General features: G+C 58.8%; 1 protein-coding gene across 4 annotated transcripts in view; it reads right to left on the bottom strand.

Annotated features, from left to right (window-relative positions):
- Positions 1-3669: 3669 nt before the first annotated feature.
- The window catches only part of SLC38A10 (solute carrier family 38 member 10), a 53499-nt gene continuing 32940 nt past the window's right edge, over positions 3670-24228 (bottom strand). For 3 of the 4 annotated variants that reach the window (XM_050763986.1, XM_050763989.1, XM_050763988.1), the window contains 7 exons: positions 19175-19331; positions 11533-11700; positions 10655-11143; positions 9961-10080; positions 8560-8583; positions 5549-5725; positions 3670-5340 (listed from right to left, as the gene is read on the bottom strand). In XM_050763986.1, coding sequence (XP_050619943.1) covers positions 4211-5340; positions 5549-5725; positions 8560-8583; positions 9961-10080; positions 10655-11143; positions 11533-11700; positions 19175-19331 — 2265 coding nt within the window. In that variant the 3' untranslated portion in view covers positions 3670-4210. The remainder of the gene's footprint in view (positions 5341-5548; positions 5726-8559; positions 8584-9960; positions 10081-10654; positions 11144-11532; positions 11701-19174; positions 19332-24228) is intronic. The other variant, XM_050763987.1, reaches the window with a different exon arrangement.

Here is a 24228-nt window from a genome sequence, read left to right as displayed (position 1 = left end):
TTCACAAAAGGGCCTGAGTCTCCGAGAGGGGCCTGTGTAGAGCACCAGCAGCCACTGCCCCACCTGTGTGGGGTTGGTCACCCCCCTCAGCAGCCCAGGTACTTCACTGATGGCACCTGCCCTCTCGTTCCCCCTCCTTGTCACATCACTTGACCTAAAACTAAGGTGAGAAGGGTCACATCCTGATGCTGCCCGGGCACTTGTTGACCTTGAGACCTGGGAGTCCGTGGGGCCTGAGCGCCACCTGCAGGGCGTGGCGGGGACTGCGTGGGCTGTGGAGGTCGCACTGTCATGGGGCTGCAGCCTGCACCTGCCCCCAGGCCCGTGCTAGCAGCTGACCCCGTGGGCCTCTGAGGTCTGTTCCTCCATGTTTCCTCCTACAGATGCTACCCCAGAATTAGCCTGGCTTCCCCTAAGGGTCAAATGCCCTGCGGTCTGATCTGGGTGGTGAGTCTGCAGGAGCCAGGCCAGAGCGCTGGATTTTGTCCCAAGGGCCAGGATAGTGTCACATCTTGGGAACCACAGAAATCCAGACCAGACTGCTGGGGTGAAGCCACCACAGCCCATCCGTGCACAGGCCAGAGACTCACGTCCTGTGCTGGCATGACCCACCTGACCTGCCTCCCCAGCGTGCACGGCCAGCTGCCCCCACCCTGCCTTCCTCCTCACGTGTGCCCAGCACTCATCCATGAGCGAGCCTCACTGCACAAACGTCCTTTTCTTAGCCCTGTCACGCCCTCTCCTCCGTTCTCTGGCAATTCATTGGCAGAGCTTCCTGCATCTTCTCCCTCCAGATCCAGCCTCCTGTCCCGCCCACAGACCTGTCTTCCCAGCACTCCCCCTTGCTGTCCTTCACCCCGTGTGTGAGGTGGTGACAGACCTGCCAGACTTTCTGTGGCCCAGCATGGCCCACACCTCCAAACTCAGCTCTCAGACCTCCTGGGGACACCGTCTTTTCTGCCACTCCAAATTTCCTTTTTCCTTCCAAACCTTCCTGCACTTTTGCTCTGCCCTTCCTCCCTGAGTGACAGCTCAGGAAGCTGGGGGGGAGTGGGGGAGGGGCGGGGAGCAGGCAAAGGGAAGGGGGAGGGGTTCTGCTGTTTCCGCACCGCAGGGACAGTGCAGAGCTCTTAACTACTTCAGGTGCACTTGGGCCGTCCTGCTGCCCTAACAAAGCTCTGAGACTGGGTGATTTACAAAGAACAGCCTGATTTCTCCCAGCTCTGCAGGCTGCAAAGCCCGAGATCCAGCCACTGGCACTGGTGTCTGGGGAGGGCCTTTGTGCCGCGTCCTCATGCTGGAGAAGGCGGAGGGGCAAGAGAGCAAATGACCTGCATGCTGCGTGCAGCCTCTTTTATGAGGCTTTTTTTTTTTTTTTTTTTTTTTTTTTGAGACAGAGTCTCACTCTGTTGCCCAGGCTGGAGTGCAGTGGCACAATCTTGGCTCACTGCAAGCTCTGCCTCCCAGGTTCACGCCCTTCTCCTGCCTCAGCACCCCAAGTAGCTGGGACTACAGGCGCCTGCCACCACGCCCAGCTCATTTTTTGTATTTTTAGTAGAGACGGGGTTTCACTGTGTTAGCCAGGATGGGCTCAATCTCCTGACCTTGTGATCCACCTGCCTCAGCCTCCCAAAGTGCTGGGATTACAGGCGTGAGCCACCGCGCCCAGTCCTTTTATAAGACTCTTAATCGTAGGAGCGAGGAAGGAGCCCTCAGCCTAGTCACCTGTTGATACTATCACTTAGGCAACTCCTGGATTTTGGAGGGGACACGTTCAAACCACAGCAAATGCCTTGGCTCTCAGGCGATGCCAGAAGTTCTTTGAGGGCTGAGCTCCACTCAATCTGTCCCTCGGCCAGTGTGCTGTGCAAGTCTATTCCCGCACAGAAGTACCACTGGCAACGGGACGGCACTATCCCTGCGGCCCTGCCCTGGAACTGAGCCCCCAGAGGCAGGCTCCACGGCCCAGTGACCTGCACCAGGACTGACCAGACAGGAGCAGCCTGTGGTCCGTCAGAAAGCGCAGCCTGGCCCCGGGGCCCCTCTGTGTCGTTCTGAGAAGCCCCACCCCGGGGTCTGCCAGGCTTTTGGGGAAGGAAGTTTCTCTTTCCTTCCCTGAGGGGCTGCCACCTGGGCTGGGGGTGGGCAGGAATAAGGAAGTGTGCGTGGGGGCGGGTGACCCTGCCTGTTGCTGGGGGTGTAGGGATTCCAGGGTGCAGCAGGATGGGCGGCAGCACAGGCACGGCGGTCACGGATGCCTGTGTGTCGGCCGAGGGCGGCCCGCTCCAACAGCAGCCATCTCAGCAGAAAGCGGGAGGGTGGAATAACCTCCAAAGAAAAAGAAAACTGGGTCACGGCAAGATATTTGGGGAAATCCAGCCAGAATGAAAATCTCACTTTGAGCAATTTAACAAATGGAGTTCCAATCTGAGGGGAACGTCCAGAAGGCGTTTTACCACTGAGCAGTGGTTCATCTGGAACTGTTTTTAATTGAGACTGAAAGACAGAAATGGCCAGGACTGAACCCCCTTGGCGGGGTACCTCCCAACTGCTGAGCAGTGCCCCTGGTCCTGCAGCCTCCTCCCAGCCCACGGGACTCCGCAGGCGTCACCACTCAGCCTCCAGAAGCTTCCCTCTAGTTAATTTCCAGTCTTCAGGCCAGGCGCTGTGGCTCAAGCCTGTAATCCTAGCGCTTTGGGAGGCTGAGGTGGGTGGATCACAAGGTCAGGAGTTCGAGACCAGCCTGGCCTACATGGTGACTCCCGGTCTCTACTAAAAATACAAAAAAAAAAAAAAATTAGCTGGACGTGGTGGCACTTGCCTGTAGTCCCCGATACTAGGGAGGCTGAGGCAAGAGAATTGCTTGAACCCAGGAAGCAGAGTTTGCAGTGAGCTGAGATTGTGCCACTGCACTCCAGCCTGGGCGACAGAGTGAGACTCTGTCTCAAAAGAAAAAAAATTCCAGTCTTCAGGCTGCCCAGTGACATCCTTCAAGGTAAGAAACTACAATAAAAAGCCAAAGGATATCAAAAGGTGCAGGTGGAAGACACCGCCAGAGGCCGAGGCCAGGCCCTCCGTGCAGAGACCCTTCACCAACAAGGGCCCCCCAGACCCCTTCGTGGCAGGGTCGGGGCACAAACTCCCCAGAGGACGAGCCGACACAGACTCAGGGAAGCAGTCCCCATCTACATGTGCTTGGACACAGCAGCACCTCCTCTCTCCCGCCAGGCAAGAGGGCTGTGGAGCTTGTCCTGGACACGGGGCAGCATGCATGTCGGCCTGGCCCTGGGGGCTGGACAACCTCCTGGCACCAGGCGGGTCTCTGCCTGCTCACAGGGTCTCTCTGGGGCTGTGCTGCATCTCGTGTCCGGTCACTGCGATGCTCGATGTTCAGGTCATGGCACTGTTCCCTCGTGACCTCTGGCCTCTACTTTATACATGTGGAATCCTGAGCTGGCCTCAGACTTTCAGTCACTCCCCCAACTTCACTAATCAGGTATCAGTGGTGTTTTTTACTTTTTAAAAAAAAAGCCACAACTGGATTTTGCAAAACACAGACCATGGAGGGCTGGGCCAACCAAGAGGAGTGTCCCTGGATGCCCCACTCGCGAGTCCGGCCCCTGCTCCCTGCGTTTCCCGGACACCAAACAGCACCCACTGAGGCTGGGGGAAGGCAAAAGTGTTTATTCAAAACTTCCTGCCACACTGTGGGAAACATCAGTAAACAGTTATAATTCCGAGTCGCTGCAAGTTTGGGGTTGGACGCTGGCTCTCACGGTAGCCTGTGCTGGGACCATCAGCAGCCATGTGCACCTCCACGCACGGCCGAGCTCAACCTGAAGACCACGCGTGCTGCCTGGCAGAAGCAGGAGGCCTGACCGCAGACACAGCGGCTCCCAGCCTGAGCCTGGGCGTGCACCGGCCGGCTCGCAGCGGAGGCCACGTCTCCTCACAGACTGGAGTGAGCTCAGAGTCTAGAGGTTAGAGGACCTCAGACTAAGAGCTGCAACAGAACGACAGCAAGAACATTCTGGAAACAATGCCACAGTGAATCTTTTATACTCTCACTCACACTTGGTGAGGGCCTCAGACGTGAAACCCTGGAGATAGATGAGTGTGACCTCCAGAGTTCGGCTGGGATGCGGCTGAGAAAGACCTGCTGCTGGCCGGGGAAGACAGTGGCTGGCGTGGCCCTCATGGCCAGCAGGTGCTAGGACTCCTCCAGAGCCCTGGGCGCCTGTCTAAGCTGCCGGCTGTGGACCACCTGCAGAGCTCCCCCCACAGCCTGACGGAGCTGGGCGTCCAAGGCGCCACGGAGGTTGTTCACCTGGACATCAGGCAGGGAGTTAAGGCCAATGATGACCCCGTCCCTTGGGGCCAGCTCGCCCTCTGCATGAGGGTTAAGGTCCCGCCGTCGCCTCCGGAGGTCAGAGCCAGCCTGCAGTTTCAGGTCCCGGTTAGGCTTGGCATTGTGCGGCCTCTGGTCCCCCGGGACAGCTCGTTTGGGCCCCAGCTCTGGCTCTGGCCTCTGCCTGGGCTCCTGGACAGCAGCGTCCTCCCTGCCTCTCGGCTGCTCGTGAGACACAGGCACATGGTCCCCGCCGTGGGCCTCCTTTCTCATCTCCAGGTGACCGCCATGGTCCCGCCGGTGGCCCTGCTGTCCGTCCTGCTCGCCGTCAGAGATGACCCGCGGTTCCGGCTGGTGGACCACAGCCTGGGGCTGTGCAGCCGCTCCTCCCGCCCTGCCGGGCAGGTCCAGGTCCGCTGCAAGGCCCAGGTCTCGGCTTATCTGCTTGGGCTCCATGCGAGCGTCTCCCGTCTCTGCTCCTGGCTCTGCCACAAGCCAGTTGGCTTCCTTCAGAATGCCGGTGCCAGTGGCTGCCACCTCCTTCCCAGGTTTTTTCCTGTCTTGGGAACCACCGCCAGTAATGTCCTGACTTTGCCTGGGGAATTCCTCTGCAAGGTGCTCCTCTGGACCCCTGGCTTCCCTGGCGGGGTCTGGCACGGGCACCTGCTCTGGGCCCTTGGGGAGCCCCTTCACCGTGCCAGCTGCCCCAGGGGCGGCATCCTTCTGGCCATCTCTCGGCTTGGCCTGGGCTGCCCGAGGCTCTGTGTCAGGGCCGCCATCAGGAGGGCCAGCAGGGTCTCTGCCTGCAGGCCCCTCAGGGTGCTCCAGGGAACGCTGGTTAAGGTCCTGGGATGGAGCGGGGCGGCCCCCGGGAGCTTTGAGGACATGGTCCAAAGGCAGGGGAGGCAGATTCTCCACCGTCTCCCTGGCCTTGCCTTCGGGGGCCTCCTGGCCTCTGGGCACCGCCGCCCCGGGCTCTGGATGCACCTCCACTGCAAATGAAGTCGGCCATCAACTGAGCCACAGCACTGAACACAGGGTGCCAGTGGGCCCAAAAGAACAAGCAACACTGGGCACTGGGAACCAAACCCACACTCACCCTCAGGACTTGAGGCCACCGAGGCTCAGACCCAGCCGCATGATGACGGCAGGAGATCCCCTGCCTGGCCCCACCCCACTCCATCCGCCGGCCCAGCCTACCCTGCCTGGGCTTGTCCTCCTCATCCTCCTGCCTCTGCTGGTGGATCTCCTTGTGCTGCTCCTCGATCACCGCCAGCAGCTTCTCCTGCTGGTCCAGCAAGCGCTTTTGCTGCACCTGCTGTTCTTTGATCACCTGAAGCAGGACGGCGTGGTCCAGCATCTCTGCCCTGCCAGCCTCTGGGTTTGGAAAGAACACAGTCAGAGGGTGCCGGGGCTGCTCATGCATCCTGCTGGGCCAAGACTGCGCCCACAGCAAGACAACACACAGGTCACCTGCAGGGAGTGCGCCCGAACACTGGCCACTGGTGACACTCGTCATGACCGTGACCATGAAGCCCGGACAGCGCAGTGAGACACGCAGGTCCGAGGGCCCGGGAGAGGCTGTGCCCTGACTGCCCCTGGAAGCCCACCCGGGACGGCCTCTCCCGCCAGCCAGCCACTCTGCTGCATCGTTCTCCCACTGGCTGTGCCGCAGCTGCACCCGGCAGGACCCCAGCAAGCCTGCTTGTTGTCCATGAAAATGAGTGTCCAGAGCAACACGGAGTCAAAAGGAATGTGCCAGAATGTCAGAGATGGTTATCTGGGCTGGGTGGGTTTTTCTTTTTTTTTCCACTTTACACATTCAGTTGTTCTAGGACAAATATGTAAGAAAATAAGCCTGGGCACGGAGGCTCATGCCTGTAATCCCAGCAATTTGGGAGGCCGAGGCAGGCAGATCGCCTGAGCCCAGGAGGTAGAGACCAGCCTGGGAAACATAGCAAGATCCCCATCTCCACACACACACACACAAAACATAAAAATAAAAATTATCAGGGTGTGGTGACAGGCGTCTGTACTCCCAGCTACTCGGGAGGCAGAGGCCCGAGGATCACTTGAGTCCAGGAGGTTGAGGCTGCAGTGAGCTGTGATCACACCACTGCACTCCAGTCTGGGCAACAAAGCGAGACCCTGTCTCAAAAAAGAAAAAAAGAAAAGAAAAACTGTAAGCTATGTTTTGAAAAGAACATTGGTACTTTTAGAAAGTTTCCTCCGAGATGAGAATTTTTAAAACAAACAAAAGCTGTCTTCTTTTAAGGGGAGCATGGGAGCTGGAGCGTCAGTGAGGTCCCGGCCAGCTGTCCTGACCACTGCTCCTGAACACCATCTGCTGTGGAAATTCTGGGCAGGTCCTGCGTGATGGGGAGCCCTGGTGCGCCCAGCGTTAAGAGCTGGTGCCGGCAGCAAGGGCCAGAGGACAGGCCTGCCCGGGTTACAGCTGGCGCACACTTGCTGCAGGGCCAGGCCTGCCCGGGTTACAGCTGGCGCACACTTGCTGCAGGGCCAGGCCTGCCCGGGTTACAGCTGGCGCACACTTGCTGCAGGGCCAGGCCTGCCCGGGTTACAGCTGGCGCACACTTGCTGCAGGGCCAGGCCTGCCCGGGTTACAGCTGGCGCACACTTGCTGCAGGGCCAGGCCTGCCCGGGTTACAGCTGGCGCACACTTGCTGCAGGAGCACCTGGTCCGACTCGCTTCAGCACTGGCCAGTTATTTGTTGCAAGCGGCCGTGAATTATGTAATTTTTACAACACATTTTCAGATTATTATAGGAAGCTTTGAAAAATGATGGGTTAGGGCTGTGAGGCACAAAAGTTCAATCCAGGAGCAAGAAGGATGTTTTGCGAGTAGTGAGAGCAGATATCTCAGGGAGAGCCCCTGCATGCCAGACATAGACTGATGCGCCGGCCCAGCCTCCCCAGTGACACCATGACCAGCCAGAGAAGCGCAGGGTCAGCATTCTCCCAGGAACGCAGCCCTGGGCCTCGCCCAGACCCCTGCATGTAGGGGACAGGGCCAGCTCCAAGGAGATCAGGGCCATGGGGCTGGCCCTCGAGCGGCAGCCCCTGCTCCCTGCCAGCACCCCAGGCCAGACGCCTGCCTGCAGGGAAAGGCCATGACGGGCAGAGCAGGTCTCCTGCAAACCTCCTTTCACATGAGGAAGTGCAGGCAGCAGACCAGCCACCTTGGCCATGGGCCACGCTCTCGCCCTGGGTGCTGCAGGGCTCAACCACGGAATCGTCAACAGTACAAGGACAAGATCCCACGTGCCAGTGACACCTCCCCGTACTCCAGGACAGGGTTCCGAAAGGGCAGGCACCACGGCCTCACTTGCTCCCCGAAGGACTAGCCCTGGGCCTGGTGCTGGGAAGAGGAGTAAAGACGAGGAGACAGAAGGGAGGAGGGGGAGGGGGAGGAGAGAGAAAGAGAGGAGGAGGGAGAAGAAGGAAGGCGAGGGAAGAGGAGGACAAGAGAGGAGGAAAGAGGAGGGAGGAGGAGGAAAGAGGGAAGAGGAGGAGTAAGGAGGGAAGAGGAGGGAGAAGGAGGGAGGGAAGAGGAGGGAGGAGGAGGGAGGGAAGAGGAGGGAGAAGGAGGGAGGGAAGAGGAGGGAGAAGAGGGAGAAGGGAGGAGGGAAGAGGAGGGAGAAGGGAGAAGGAGGGAGGGAGAAGGAGGGAGGGAAGAGGAGGGAGGAGAAGAGGAAGAAGGGGAAAAAAGAGGGGGAGGGGGAGGGAGGAAGGAGCCTTGCCACGTCCAGCCAGAAGCCACATGGGACACATGTGAAGCACTGTGGTGGAGACAGGCTGTTCCTACAGCCAGAGCCCACCTACACCACAGGGACCAGACTGCAGAAGGCACGGAGCCACCCACCTATTGAGACCCACACAGATCTCTCAAGGCGGCCCATGAGGCAGCAGCGCAGGCAGCGCCCCGCCTCGGCTGGTGCCCTAAGCAGCCTGCCCCCTGATGACAGGCAAGGCCACAGCAGGGCTGAGGAGGACCACGGCATTTATAACACAAGGGAGCAGAGTGGGCATCGGGACCCCGCCTGAGGGCTGCGGCTGAGCCTGGGTCTGGGGCCTGACACGTGTCCCCATGCAGGGCTGTCCTGGGGCAGGTGTGCCGCCGAGGGGCTGCGCTCAGGTCTGAGGCCCTCCAGGCGCGCTCTTTACTTCAGCACACTCCTTTGGGTTCGTACCTGCTACTATCTTTTTAATCTCAGCTGTTCGTCCCGTTGAGAGGCATACGGAAGAAAGGCAGAATAGGAAACCGTGAAAAGTCTTTTTCAGAAAGAAGAAAATCAAAAGAATCAAACAGGTTCAGGTAACAGAGCTTAGGAATTGGAACCAAAAAATAGGGCCTGACTAAAACCTAAGACAAAATCCCACACGTGCGAACTTCTGAAGCAGCTCAGAGCTCCGGAAGCCCAGGGGCACCTTTCGGCTCTGTCTTCCGCGCTGCAGATGCAAGGAGGGTGAGGTGTACCCGTGAGAAGCCAGGCTGCAGCCACTGGGACATGGCTGTCCTGAGGCCACTGGGACACGGCTGCTGCACCCGCCCTCCCTCGGACCGGCTGTCCTGAGGCCACAGGGCAAGAGGCGCCGGCAGGAAGTGCGTGTCTTACGAACGCCCTGGGAGGTGCCCGCGCCAAGGCTGGCCCAGAGCTCCCACACCTGCTCCCAGGGGCTTGGCCCAGGAGGCTGGAGCGGCTGTGCCCTGTGACCCCCACACAGATCCCTGGAACAGACCCTCTCAATGCCGGGGCACACGTGGACGCCGCATGGGGCACGGCTGACCACCCTGAGAGAAGGCTTGGACGCTGCCACCAAATGTACCTGACTTTTGGCAAGCGGGGGCTCAGCCACACACCCTCAGAGGGCGAGTGGACCCCCAGCCTGGGAGAGGACATGGCACAGAAGCCTGTCCCCAGCAGGCCCACAGGGGGGGCTGCTGCCACCCAACTGCGTGAGGTCACAAGGAGGGGCCGCAAAAGCCAACAGCTGGGACCCAAGGGGCAGGAAGTTTGGAGGAGGAGTCACAGTAAGTTTTATTCTCAGGAGAGCAAAGGCATGAGGAGCCTTCCTGGAGGAACAGGTGACAGATCCCTGCCGATGAACACAGCCGAGCTCCGAGGGCCGAGGGAGTGCGAGCAGCGCTCTGGGCTGGGGCTCTGCTAGGACCAGGGTGGGTGCAGCCACCCGCAAGCCAGGTCCCCTCGGGGCACAGCCTTAAAATAAACCTCCACATCTGGGTGCAGGCACGCCCACACCTGCCTGGCTTTAAATACTGCGAGTGTTAGAACTGCTAACAAACCTGCTTTAAAATGAGACAAAATGGTAATCACAAGCCAGGTGACAACGCTGCAGGTGTTTTAAAGGGGAGTAAGGGAGATAAAACGCTCCCAGGGAGGGATAAAACGTTCCCAGAAAGCAAGCTGCTGATGGGAAGGGAGCAGAAAGCTATCCGAGGGGTCAGCTTATAAGAAAGAGAAGGGTGCCTGACAGGGCTCCCTAGGATGACCTGGGCATCCCCCCAGGGCTAGGGGAGGGGCTGCTGCTCCCTGGGCCTGAGGCGGGCAGCTGTGGGGCCGAGGCCTTACCTTCCAGCTGGCTGGCCGCCTGGTCTCCGCCCGCTCGCTCCACGTCCCTCTGCTCACGAGGCTCAGGCGGCAGCCCAGCCCCCAGAGCCGGCTTCTCTGCTGGGAAGGGAGGCTTCCCACCTGCACACACGGTGAAGACTCAGGAGGTTTTGCAGGAAAGTCAAGGGAGGATTGGGGGGGGACAGAAGGCAAAGGAGGGACAAAAGGAGGTGGCAGATGTTTCTAAAGAGACACCCCCGTCAGCACAGTTTATATTCAACCTGATGATTACTAGCGAAGCAATAAAAAAATATTTAACAACCTCATAGGCTTGTGGCAATGAGCCAATGTTAACTGCCTTCGCAATTAAAATGCAAGAACCGTCCTAAGCAGCTCTTAGACGGGCACTTAACAACGTGTTACCTGTCAGGCGCCCCCCGCGCCACCCCCCGTGTACGCGCAGACACACGAGCACAGCGCGGCACCTGACATTTAGTGGTCTGGCAAACAACTGTGTGACAGATATTACAGTAGCTGTCAGCCACCAGCCTCTTCCTGTCCCCACCAGCTGCCGGGCCGCCCCATTTGCATGCTAATCTGGAGCAGGGCGAGAGACTGGGGCCTGAGGGAGGAGCCATCGATTCTGCTGCCCCTGCCCAGCCTCCCCAGCCCGAGAGGGAAGCGTTGTCCCACACGAGCCCAGGGTGACACCCACCATGGTCACTGTCCTCTGCGGGCTGCCCTGTATCCCCGGCGGCGTTGCCTGGTGGCGGCACCCCATCGGCCTTTTCCCCTTCACCCACTGCCAGGGCATTCTGCTGCTCAGACAGCACTGCCTGGGGCCGAGGATGCAGGTCCCTGTCTCCTGGCCCCAGGTCTTCCTTTGCAGGCTGGACAGCTGGCTGGCCATCTGCTTCTGGAACTTTCTGGGGATCTTCAGGAAGATCGCCTGCTTCCTCCAAGGCCTGGGCCTGTCCAGGCCTCTTCCCAACCTCTCCCTGCTCCGGCTCCCGTTTCTCTCTTTCTGAGTCGGGCAGAGGCGGTGCCATCTGGCCTTGGACCCCTGGAGCCTTTCCGCCCACGTGTCTGGATGGAGGTTTGTTCTCTTCTGGCACCTCTCGGTCTTGGCCTTCATCTACCACCACCTTGTCGTGAGGAACAGGAGGCTCGTGGCGGTGGGCCTCGCCCACAGGCATGGCAATCCCTGCAAGGGCACGGGGGACAGATGGGGTCAGGCTGAGGCCCCTCCTTCCCTTCCCAGGGTATCTGAACTGGGCTCTTCCCTGGGTTCTGGCTCCCAACAGTGTGACACAGGCCAACAGATACCACCTCCCCGCTGGCCTCCCTGCTGCCTGGTCAAGCGCAGTTGACACTAAAGTTACACCAGGGGCAGCTGCAAACAAGTTGCTCTGGGAGGGGCAGCACATTCATCTGAATTGAAAGACACAGAAAACAAAAATGACCAGAACTTAGGATGGGCTCAAGGGAAACACACACACACAGCCCCGAGAGCCACGCCGCAGGGTGTCCGGCCTGCAGAGGAGGACCTGGGGCCCCCCTTCCCCGTCTCCACCCCCGGCCAGTGCCCAGTACCTTGCCCAGGGCGATCAAGCTGTGCCTCCTCCTGTGCCTCCTTGCCATCTTCCCGTCCAGGCACATCCACGGGCCCCTTGATCTGGGCCTGCTCCAGCTCCTCTCTCTCCTTTGGCAGCTTCGGCTTCTCCCGGCCATCCTCGGCCATGGCCACGACCGGATCCTGGGCTGGGAGCAGGGCACAGTTAGGGAACCGCACTGCAGGAGCGGGGCGGCTCTCCCTGGACTCTTACCATATTTTCCAGCCCAATGGCAGAGCCAAAGCAGTTATTTTTTTTCCTGTTCGATCATTAGCAGCTAAGTAGCACAGAAAACTGTCATTTTTCATGTGTATTCATAACAAAAATATGTCAAAATGCAATTTACACCTAACTGGGGGCAGGGAGAGCTAGAGTCCATGTAATACTCAGTCATTACCACCAGATGGCAGCATGAGCCCACCGACCGACTCTCCCACAGTCCCCTCCATTACCGCCATCACCTCCATCACCACCGCCATCACCGTCACCATCACCTCCACCACCATCACCGCTACCAATCACCATCATCTCCATCCCTACCACCATCAGTGCCATCACCACCGTCACCACTACCATCACCATCACTGCCACCCCTACCATCATTGCCATCACCTCCGTCATCACCACCATCATCTCCAGCCGTACCACCACCACTGCCATCCCCACCACCATCGCTGCATCACTGCCACCTCCATAATCATCACCTCCATCACCGCCATCATCACCTCCATCACCACCTTCCTGTCCCAGCAAGGCCATATGTCCACTGAGACAGGCGCTGCAGCCTAGGGGGACTCAGGTGAAGCTGTCTGGGGAAGAATTCACAGAGTCCGGTTCAGAGCAGCAGATGGGGGCTCACCAGCTCCCAAAGGAGAAGAAAATGGGGACAATTATCTTAGCTTTATACCAGCCTTCTAAGAGCAGCCTGATGTGTTAGTCTAGGGAAACAGACAGTTACACTGTTGTCAATTTGGAGTTGAGAGTCCTAGACAAACTGTAGAGGATAGGTACCACCCTACTGGGTAATAAACCAGTTAACAGAAAGCAGACACTAGGCTCTACAGTTTAGCTAAGTAACAAATTCAACCGTTGTTGTTTTTTTTTTTTTTTTTTCCAGACGGACTCCTGCTGTGTCGCCCAGGCTGGAGTGCAGTGGCGCAATCTCAGCTCACCGCAACCTCTGCCTCCCAGGTTCAAGCAATTTCCATGCCTCAGCCTCCTGTAGCTGGGATTACAGGCACCTGCCACAATGCCTGGCTGATTTTTGTATATCTTTAGTAGACACAGGGTTTCACCACATTGGCTAGGCTGGTCTCAAACTCCTGACCTCAAGTGGTCCACTGCACCCGGCCCAAGTGACCAGTTCTATAAGCGTTTGGCCACCCGCCAGAGCAAGTGAAAACACACCAGTCGTCATCACATGATTAAGCCTCGGCAGAGGCTCCATATGCAGAAACGAGCCACGACTGTCACTCAAGAGGGCCTGTCCAATGGATGACTACGTGAAGAAAGGGAGGCTGGGGAGGGGAAGGGAAAATATAGCAAAACAAAGGAAATCTCCGTTGTCACAGGACAAGTTGCCTCTGAGAAGTCATTTTCTCAGCACGAAGCAAAATTCAGTTCCTCAGGCCGTGAATGACCGTCTGGGGCTCCAGCGGGAGCTCCGTGTGGGTGCAGGAGCCGCAGGATGGGAGGTGAGCACGGTGAGCCAGGAGCTGCCCCAGAGGTCCCTTTCTTTGGAGAACCTCCCGGGAACGCCATGCCTCTCAGCGTTCTGCAAGTGTTGCTGGATTGCACGGGCACCTGCGGGAAGGCTGCGCGAGCATCCTGGCTCCCCGCCGCCGGCAGCAGCTGACCAGCCGAGGGCCGCACTCACAGCCTTCATGCCTGGCGCTCTGCAGCTGTCCGCGGGCAATGCACACAGCCTCTTCCACAGCGGAGCCGACCTTTGCGTCAGGGACAGTTTGCCCGCAGTGCCTCTTGGCTGCAGTAAAACTAACACAAAACTTCAAAATTAGCAACTGAAAAACATCTGAGTGCTGCCAGCCGCTTCGGATCTCGACATCAACACAGGTTGCGCAAAGACAGAAAGGGGCCCTGTGTGGGCAGTGCCCCCGCCAGCTCACGACTGAGCTCCTCAGGAGGGAGGAGATCTCTGGCATCTGAATTTCTTCTCCTAAGAGGCCAGCAATACACCAGCTAAGCCACAGTAGAGGCGGCCACGGCCAAGAGGGACAGCTCCACACACCCCCCCAGGAACACACAGCGGAGGGTGCTGCCGCAGAGCAACCATCCCCCTCATTCGGCTTCAAAAATCGCCTCCAGGCCAGGTGTGCGGTGCGGCCGAGGCAGGAAGACCACTCGAGGTCAGGAGTTTAACACCATCCTGGCGAAACCCTGTCTCAACAAAAAATACAAAATTAGCCGGGTGTGGTGCCGTGCCTATACTCTCGGCTACTCGGGAGGCTGAGGTGGGAGAATCGCTTGAACTTGGGAGGTGGAGGCTGTAGTTAGCCAGTATCGTGCCAGTGCACTCCAGCCTGGGCGACAGAGCGAGATTCTGTCTCAAAAAGAAAAACAAAAATCATCTCCAGTCACAAAAAACCACGACCCGTGGGCGTCATCGGCGCCGGCGCCAGGGATGCCGTGTTTGGCCCTGTCCCAGCGGCTCCTCACTGCCGGGTGCTGACGCAGGTTCCCAGCTCCTGGCACGCACAGAAACACACACCTTCCTAACAAGTGACAGAGGCCACGACTGGGCCACGGCGGAGGCGGATCCCTCACTTTCCTCCCTGCTGTCCAGTCGGGCATGGAGGCCCCGAGGCTGCCAAGGCCACAGCTCAGGACTCAGTCTTTGGAGTGAGGCACACTCGGGGACTTGGAGGTGGTGACCTGGAGGGGAAGGGGCAACATCGAATGCGTCCCCAACTCCACATTCAAGGCTGGCGTCCACCCCAGACCAAAGGCCAGCACAGACGGGCAGGGAGGCCAGCGACGCTGCCGTCCAGACCCCAAGAGTTGGCAAGGTGGCTCTGCAGGCTGCCAGCCTGGACCCGCCGTGGCTCCCTCTGTGTGCCTTGTGATCAGCAAAGACGGAGACAGTCATGTCAGATGGTCCCCAGAAGAAGCGACTTTTAAACATGGTCCTGGTGGCCGGGCGCGGTGGCTCACGCCTGTAATCCCAGCACTTTGGGAGGCCGAGACGGGCGGATCACGAGGTCAGGAGATCGAGACCACCCGGGCTAACACGGTGAAACCCCGTCTCTACTAAAAAATACAAAAAACTAGCCGGGCGTGGTGGCAGGTGCCTGTAGTCCCAGCTACTCGGGAGGCTGAGGCAGGAGAATGGCGTAAACCCGGGAGGCGGAGCTTGCAGTGAGCTGAGATCCGGCCGCTGCACTCCAGCCTGGGTGACAGAGCGAGACTCCATCTCAAAAAAAAAAAAAAGAAACATAGTCCCAGCATCTCACTGACGGAGTTCCTCATCCACTCGAGCGCCACCCCAAGTTCACGAGGAGGCTCGGGATCCCAGGGCGCCACACTCGCAAGAGGCGGGAACAATGGCCGCTGACGTGACTTTTAAAAGCTAGTCCCTGCTTTTAGGCAACTTTTCCAATAGCTGCTTTCTGACTTTCCCTTGATGCTGCCATGAGAAAGGATTACTCATTAAGGGCTTGGCTTTACAGCCCAATCTTCCACACATAGCTGACCGATGACCTCATGGTCTCATCTTTCCGAACGTGAAGGGGAATCCCAGGCCATCTGGCTCCTGGTACCCGGGTGTCTGGGCTGGCAACACAGCCAGGCCCTGGTACAGCCTCCAGCAGGCGGAACCTCCTCACCACTGCTTTTGCCTCCACTGCGGTAGGCACTGCTGCTGTCTCTTGGGAGGCGGGAGAAGCTCCCAGTTCCTTCCATACAGCACGGAATGATCTGTGAGAGACTTAGGGCCACATGCTTCCCCCTTCTCTCCTCTGACTGTGGGGACATTGCCACCCTGCTGGAGCAATGCCCTACTGAGAAAGCTTTTTGTTTGTTTGTTTGTTTGTTTTTTTGAGACAGAGTCTTGCTCTGTCGCCCAGGCTGGAGTGCAGTGGACGGATCTCGGCTCACTGCAAGCTCCGCCTCCCGGGTTCACACCATCCTCCTGCCTCAGCCTCCCGAGTAGCTGGGACTACAGGCGCCCGCCACCTCGCCCGGCTAGTTTTTTTGTATTTTTTAGTAGAGACCGGGTTTCACCGTGTTAGCCAGGATGGTCTCGATCTCCTGACCTCGTGATCCGCCCGCCTGGGCCTTCCAAAGTGCTGGGATTACAGGCTTGAGCCACTGTGCCCGGCCTTTTTTTTTTTTTTTTTTTAAGAGACAGGGTCCCACTCTGTCACCCAGGCTGGAGTGCAGTGGTGCCATCTCGGCTCCCTGCAGCCTCGACCTTCCAGGCTCAAGCGATCCTCCCACCTCAGCATCCTGCCACTATACCCGGCTCATTTTTGTATTTTTAGTAGAGACGGGGTTTCACCATGTTGGCCGGGCTGATCTCAAACTCCTGACCTCAGGTGATCCTCCTGCCTTGGCCTCCCAAAGTGCTGGGATTCCAGGTGTGAGCCACCACACTGGCCCGGAGAAGGCTTCTGATAGCTCCTTTGCTGTGTCCCCCACACCTCTCCTCCTGTTATAATTTTGTGCCGTGTTTCTGCTGCTGTCCTGAAATGGCAGGGAGCTGATTCCATTGTCTGAGATAACTGTGCCAGCCGCACAGGACCTGGCCAGGTTCCGAAGGACCCTGCCTCCCGCAACCTCTGGCCTGGGTTGAGCCATGTGACCTGGCTCCACGCGTGGGGGCCGTGTGTCCCCGCTTGGGCCTGAGCACACAGAACTGTGGCCATCTCTGCCCCTGCACCAACACGCACGACCCGTCGACACCCAGCCAGACCCTCATTCCGTCCCCTATCACCGCATTCTGGCTCCCTTCTCAGCCAGGCCGCTGCCTCATTTGCTCACCGAGTGGAAGTGCAGCTGTGCCTGCCCCACTGGGGGAGCGGGCACGAGGGTGCCTGAGGGGTGTGGGCCCTGCTGTGCTGCCCCGTGCAGCAAATGAGGGGCGTGCAGGAACCGGGAGGGACGGGGGACCTGCAGCTCCAAGAAAGGAACAGATGTCACAAAACCCGAACCTGCCCCTCGCCTCCAGGGTGCTAGAGAGAGCAGGTAGGAACGGCCCGACTCCCAGCTTTCAAGGTAACCGTCTTCATGAGCCTTTGCAGGGACTCAGCCATGCTCACAAAGACCTGCGAGGCCGTGCATGGGGCCCAGGCTGTGCGCATCTAACCACGACATCTGCATGAGGATGGGATTCCCAGCCATAGCCCAGGGCCACGCAGGACTCTCACCCGGTCAGCAGATACCATTTTTGGCCTCTGCAGCATCAAGGAGACCAATAAAACTCCGCTCAGCCGTCCGACAGGGAGCGCGCATCGGTGCAGGACCCTCGACCCCAGCTCAGCCTCAGCCAGGCAGCCCATCTATCATGGGGGAGCCGGGGCTGGAAAATCGGAGACACGCTAAAAACAAGCGGCATGTGGTTCTGAGAGGGGCCATGTGTTTTGTTACAGCCTCGTGGAAGAAATAGAAACCAGATGTGGCCTCGGAGGGCACCAGGTGAGCCGGAGGCTCGCGGCCCGCACAAGCCTCATGACAGGATACAGCTGCTTGCACCAGCCGCAAGCGGAGGCCGTGCAGGGCTGGGGGGACGGGGAGCCTCCTGCTGGCTGCCACTGAGAAGAGAAGTCCACTCCCAGCAGCCCGCTAGACGAGGGCGACACCCCTCACTGCCCAGGCCGGGGGGTCCCAGCACACTGGACCCACCGACAGTTTCCGTGTCAGCGCCCACTCTAGCCCAGAGGCCTGAACAGCAACAGGTGGCCCTGCTCAGCAGCACCGAGCCTGGGGCCCCAGCTGAGGTGGGTGTAAAACCCCCACCTGCCTCTCCAGGTGGACTTTGTTCCAGGCTGAATCACCAAAGCCAACGCAGGGCAGCTGGCAGCCACCGGCGGCTTCCAACACTCACGTTTTCTTCCTCTGGTGACCCCAACTGTCCCCAGCCACAGCCCCGCCAGCTGCAGGGAACCCAGAAGGCAGGGCTCCCCTGCCCACCTTCGCCATCCAGGAACAGTCATCCTTGGCAAATCTGAGCACAGCGGATCCAGGGAGACCCTCGGAGGGTGTGTATGAGGTGACAACACTGGGAAGGAGCTTTCCAGGCACAGAGTGCGGAGTTCAGAGCAGAGATGACAAGAAGCCCCAGGGTCACGGCTGAGACGGCGCCCCCACACGCTCAGCAGAAGCCAGGGGCTCCCTTCGACGGACCTCTCCTCCTGGCCATTATAGAAGTGGAGGCCCCTCCCCGAGGAGGAAGTCACTGGCCAGCACCTCCACAGCGACCTGAGACCCCCAGCCACAGCCGGTACTGCTCACCAGGGCTCCCAGGGTGGTGTGCAGATGACGCCCAGACAATCTGACTGAGCTGGGGCCTCTGCTCAGGGGTGCGTTGGACGTGGCGGACACACAGGCACTGTGGATGAATAAACCCGGCTGTTGTCAGGGGCAGAAGACCCCAGCATGAAGGTCATCGTGGACGGCACCTGCCTGCCCATGCCTGCCTGGCGCCACTCAGAGCTCGTGGGCAGGCCTGGGCCCGGGGAGGTCTGCTGCCTGCCGGGCCGCCCAGTGTGGCACTCCCCCTCTAGGCCTGGGAGGGTCAGGGAGGCAGTAGCCATCCAGGCCACGGAGCTGCAGCTGCACCTGGAAAGCCACACTCAGGAAACACCTATCTCTGCACCCCTGGGCTCTGCCACAGACGGAGGCATCAGGGTTACGGGGCACCGCGGCCGGGACTGTGCCACAGACGGAGAGTCAAGATTACGGGGCACCGCGGGGCCCATCCCAAAGTGGCCTGCAGCTAGCTGCATGAGGGCTCACGGTCCTAACTCCACCCACGGTCCTGGTGAACAAATAATAAATAACCTGAAGCAGCAAACCAAACTGAGGCCTGATCGCCGACCCTGTCCAGGAGAAAACCGGAGAAACTGACATCCTCAAATGAACAGCACGTGAGCAACACTCAGAAACGTACACCCCACCTAGCCCACCGAGTGGCAGGCATCCAGGCCGGCGGCCACTCCGTCCCACGTTCCCCACATACAGGCGGCCACTCCCGTCCCACGTTCCCCGCATACAGGCGGCCACTCCGTCCCACGTTCCCCGCATACAGGCGGCCACTCCCGTCCCACGTTCCCCGCATACAGGCGGCCACTCCCGTCCCACGTTCCCCGCATACAGGCGGCCACTCCCGTCCCACGTTCCCCGCATACAGGCGGCCACTCCCGTCCCACGTTCCCCGCATACAGGCGGCCACTCCTGTCCCACGTTCCCTGCATACAGGCGGTCACCCCACAGCCAGCCATGGTGCACAGAGCATCTTCATGGGCAAGGCGGTGGCCCTACCCCGCTGGCTGCACCCACATAGGACAGAGGCCACTGAGCAGATAAGCACAATCCTTGGACCAGACCCAGGAGATGCCCAGTGGGCACCTGCCCTGAGAAGGCTCAAAGGCCCAGGGTGGGCATACCTGAGAGTCGCGCTGCCTCTGCCTTCACCAAACCCTCGGCCTCTCCAAGTCGGCCACCGGGGGCTTCCTCTGCCAAGTCCTCGGGGACCTCCTCGCCCACAGACAGTGTGGTGACAGTGCTCACCACCAGGATGCCCAGGCCGACCCACAGCACCACCTGCGGAGACAAAGACCCCAGGGGCGGGAGTCACAGCTGTGGCCCCCGCTCCTGCCGAGCATAAAACTGGCCTGGCAGAGAGGCTCCGGGACGGGGTGAGGCACGAGGAGAGTGGACATGACAAAGTCCCCCGAGGGTGACAGGCGTGCAGTCGGCCCTGCCTGAGGACAGGTGGCCACTCCCGGGGAGACTTGGGCCCGCCTGCCGGCGAAGCTCCTGACGGCTGGGAGAGGGCTGAGCCCTGATGCGCTGCTCTCAGAGCATGGCGGGACTCCTGGCATCCAGCCTGTGGCTGACAAGCCCTCCCCGCCAGCTGGGGTCATGGGCCAACCCTGTCAGAGCTATGCCAGCCATTCAGGCTGGAGCGGGAGGGACAGAATCCGTTCAGAAGAACTGGTGACACCTCCCTGGTCCAACACAATTAGAGAAGAGGGCTCCGCGGCGGGAAGGACCCGCACTCTCTGAAGCTGGTGGCGACTGAAAAAGAAAAGCCGGCGGAGAGCCTGCTTCCTCCACTTCCCTCTCTGCCACCTGGAAGCACGGGGCTAGTGTTGGTGTCTCCGGACACCAGGTGCTGCTGAGGCTCTGAGGTCAGTGGGCTCCGCCGAAGAGAGCCCGGCCGCCGTGTGCCTCAGGGCTTGTAGGATGCCCAGGGAGCCCAAGGCCCCTCTGGCAGTAGCCACAGCTGGCCGGAGCATGTGGTGATGGCAGGCCTGCCCCAGGTGCACGTGGGGCCACTGTCTGACGTATGTTCTGGAGGTCCGGGCAAGGCCTGCAGGCTCGGTGGCCCACAGAGTCTGCCTCACCCTGACCCCAAATGTTCTGCATTTGTACAGGCCCCTTCAGCCACGTTACATCTTCCTTGCAGCGAAGGGAAGAGTCCCAGGGCAGTGGTGGTGTCCGGAAGGCGACCAAAGCAGTCTTTTTTTTTTTTTTTTTTTTTGAGACGGAGTCTCGCTCTGTCGCCCAGGCTGGAGTGCAGTGGCCGGATCTCAGCTCACTGCAAGCTCCGCCTCCCGGGTTTACGCCATTCTCCTGCCTCAGCCTCCCAAGTAGCTGGGACTACAGGCGCCCGCCACCTCGCCCGGCTAGATTTTTGTATTTTTTAGTAGAGACGGGGTTTCACCGTGTCAGCCAGGATGGTCTCGATCTCCTGACCTCGTGATCCGCCCGTCTCGGCCTCCCAAAGTGCTGGGATTACAGGCTTGAGCCACCGCGCCCAAAGCAGGCTTAAGATAATAAAAAGAGGAAGAAACCTGAAATCTCCCGAGGCTATGCGATCTGTGTAGGGAGCACGTGTGGAAAGGCCTGCCCGGTAGCAGCTGTCAGTGGGTGACATGGGTGGCCATGGCTTAGAGGCCTGATGCCAGAAGGAAAGGCCATCAGAGGCAGGCCTTGGGGGCCCGTTACAGCCCTTGTGACCTCTCCTACACGAGAGATGCCCCTGGACCTCTGTCTTCAGGCCCTGCCCTCCCGAGGCCTCTGCCAGCCAGCACAGGGCAGACACCAGGCTCGGGCCACCTGGGATAAAGGGTCTGGATGGAAATTTAACCCGACCCACCAGGAAGTGCCTGGACAGGAGACCGTGTTGTCTGGAAGCCCTGGGAAGCCCCTCAGTGTAGGAACCCTGCCCCGCAGGGCAGCACACCCTCACCTCTAACTGGGCACAGACGGGACGGCTGGGAACTTGGGGGGCCTGTGGGGAGTGCAGCGGCTGCCCAGGCTCAGTGGCAGGGGGAAGCCCATGGAGCCCCAGCGCAGCCTCCAGTCCTGTGCCTTCCAGCACAGCTTCCTGCAGAGCCGAAGAACTTCCTTTGAGGACACGGTCGTTCAACAGGACCAGTGTGCCAGACACCTGGTTTCAGAGCACCCCGAGACTTTCATTTCGGCAGCGATCAGATCAACACAGCCGCAGAGCCGGCCGGCAGGAGGAATGCAAGCCCACTCCAGACGTCTCACCTGAGTTTGGAAATCCAGGGGCCTGACCAGGGGCCACACACTGCCCGGATCATAGCACCCTCCCCTGCAGAAGTGATCAGGGCCTCCAGACACACAAGGCATCGCTGAGTCAAATGCAGAGAGAAGCACCAGGGGCAGGGGAGAAAACGCTCACTTTCGCTCCACACGTGTAGACAGAGCGCGAGTCCACACTCCGCACTTCCGTCACGAAAAGCACAGCTGGAGGCGGGGGCTCTGGCTGCTGTGCACCACGCGCCTCAATCTGGGTCTCAGGGCAGCCCGGTTAGCATCCAGGCACCCACCCAGCAAGGCCCCAAGCCTCAGCAGGCCTTGGGGATCCTCCCTGGTTACAGGCAGACGCCCCGCTGGTGGCTCATGTCTGCGAGTCACAGTGTTCATTTCATTACATCTTCCAGGAGCAGGGGCCGGCTTTCAGGCCTTTTGGGGACTACTGCCCTCTGGGTGCGCCCCTGTGAGGCGGCCTCCCGTGCCCCAGGGATCCACCCTCGGCGTGGCCCTCAGGCACCTTCTAAGCCACCTGCTGCTCCACCCCCTCATGGTTCCCAGGCAGCAGGACCAAAGCCCCAGCCTCACTCAGGATTGGAGAGACCCTTGACTTTTCTGACTTTCAAAATAAAGAACCAAACAAGGCGGGTGTGGTGGCTCACGCCTGTAATCCCAGCACTTTGGGAAGCCGAGGCAAGTGGATCACCTGAGGTCAGGAGTGTTCAAGACCAGCCTGGCCAACACGGTGAAACCCCATCTCTACTAAAAATACAAAAATTAGCCGGGTGTGGTGGCGCACGCCTGTAGTCCCAGCTCCTGGGGAGGCTGAGGCAGGAGAATCGCTTGAACCTGGGAGGCGGAGCTTGCAGTGAGCCGAGATCGCACCACTGCACTCCAGCCTGGGGGACAGAGCAAGACTCCGTCTCAAAAAACAAAGAACAAAACACGTGGTGACAGAGGTATCTTTTCGATTCCCTCAGGGCTGACCTATCTTCCTGCCCCCGGTTGATGTGAGGATGAGCTGGAACATTCCTTCTTTTCACGTCTTTCTCCAGCACAGCCTTGATTCACCCACCATACAGGTGTCCCCACTTCCCTGTCCATCCCAGCATAGCACCAGTTGTGGCTCTTCCTGAGATCCCTGGGCCGGGTACAGGCACCACATCGCCGAGAGTACTCAGACGGGCTGAGGCGCAGACCCAGGCTTGTGCCCCTCCATGGCGCGGCCGGAGCCCCTGGGACAGTGGCCGTGCCGAGATGTTGCGCCACAGGCCCCGGGTACGGCCTTGTGGTGTTGACATCTCCATACCTAAGGAAACAGGGCATGCTGAGCGGATGGCACACGTCGTCTGCTGGCTCCACGACCTACTGCAGAGCCGCAGGAGCGCTGGGAACGGGACACACCAGACCCAAGTCAGAGGGAGAAAGAAACCTGTCCGTCTCCTCCACGCGCAGCCAAACCGTGGCGAACGCGACTCAACGCGCTTTCTAGCTTCTAAAAAACATGGCAAAGCAGGCACAGAGAGACGCTTCTTTCACTCGATTCTCCGCGTTTGTCTACACGTCTACACATCAAGTCAAAAGCCGACACTGGGTTAACGGTTAAACACTAGTGAGACAGTGACGCGCCAGCCACTTACACCAGCAGCGCCGGGGCCACAGGCGCATGACGCCACACACGGGCAAGAGAGGAGGAAGTGCTGCGGCAACTGGAAAGAGGGAGGTGACATCATCATTAGCTGCAGGTGAAAAGCCAAGAGATCCAGCAGGAGTACAGTAAGGTGAACAGGTGAAAATGTCACCTATGAAATCTCTGGCTTCCCTTTACACGAACAGCCACTTAGAAAATCCAGGGGGAAAAGAGATCCAGGATAGCGTGCAGTGCAGCCAACAGCGGCCTGGGAAACAGACGGGGACGAAGGACCTCGTGAGGTCTGGAGAAGCCAAACACGGTGCCCTCCTGCTGGGCAGGGGAGTCGCGTGGACACCTGCGTGTCCGCTGCAGTGTAAAGACGGCAATTCCCAAGTTAATCTATAGTTTCAAGAAGCCAGTTAGACTGAAAGATAAAAAGCAGGACGAATTTTTTGTTAGAGTCAGATCGGCTGATTCCAACATTCACACAGAAAATAAAACAAAGAGGACTATGCAGAAAACGTATTATTCGTAGCCAAGAGGCGGGACGAGAATTAAAATGTTCCAAGAGCCACGAGTCACAGCTCGGTGAGTGTCACCAGGGTGCGCAACGAACACGCAACTAACACACAACTAACACGGTATGGAAGGACAGACCAGCCAATAAAGTAAAACACAGGTCCCAAGTGAGGCCTGAATACACACAAGAATTTAACCTACAATAGTGACACCATTTCCCATCAGTGATGATTATTCAATAAATCATGTCTGACGACTACAGAACCACCTAGAAACAAACTCAGGAAACATCCTTTGTTTCTTACACCAAAATAAAATACAGGTGGACCAAAGATTTAAATTAAAAAAAAAGAAGTCATTAAAGTATTAGAAAAAATGAGGGAGGAATTATTTTAAAATAATACTGGAGTGTGGAAATTCTAACTATGACTCTTTCTTTCTCTTTCTTTCTTTCCTTTCTTTCCTTTCTTCCTCCCTCCCTCCGTCCCTTCTTTCTTTCCTTCTTTCTCCTGCTAACTCACAGAACAGACTTTTTTCTAAGAAAGCCCCGTGGACTAAAACATGGGACCTGGCATAGCAGGACACGTGGCATCTGATGGGCAGAGGCTGAGCCTCTCACGCCATCTGAAGTTCCTAGAACTCGCCAAGAAACTTCCTCCTCAAGCTATGGCTTAACAGCTGGTATCAGACTGGTCTTCCCATTTAAAACAACGGTAAAAGCTGGATAAAAACAATAAAAACACCCAACCGAAGACACTGGTAAACAACTTTGTCAGCTCA

The sequence above is a fragment of the Macaca thibetana genome, chromosome 16, assembly GCF_024542745.1.
Source record: "Macaca thibetana thibetana isolate TM-01 chromosome 16, ASM2454274v1, whole genome shotgun sequence".
In the NCBI taxonomy this organism is placed as follows: Eukaryota; Metazoa; Chordata; class Mammalia; order Primates; family Cercopithecidae; genus Macaca; species Macaca thibetana.
The sequence above is the reverse complement of the archived record's forward strand: the minus strand, read 5'-3'. Positions and strand labels throughout refer to the sequence as shown.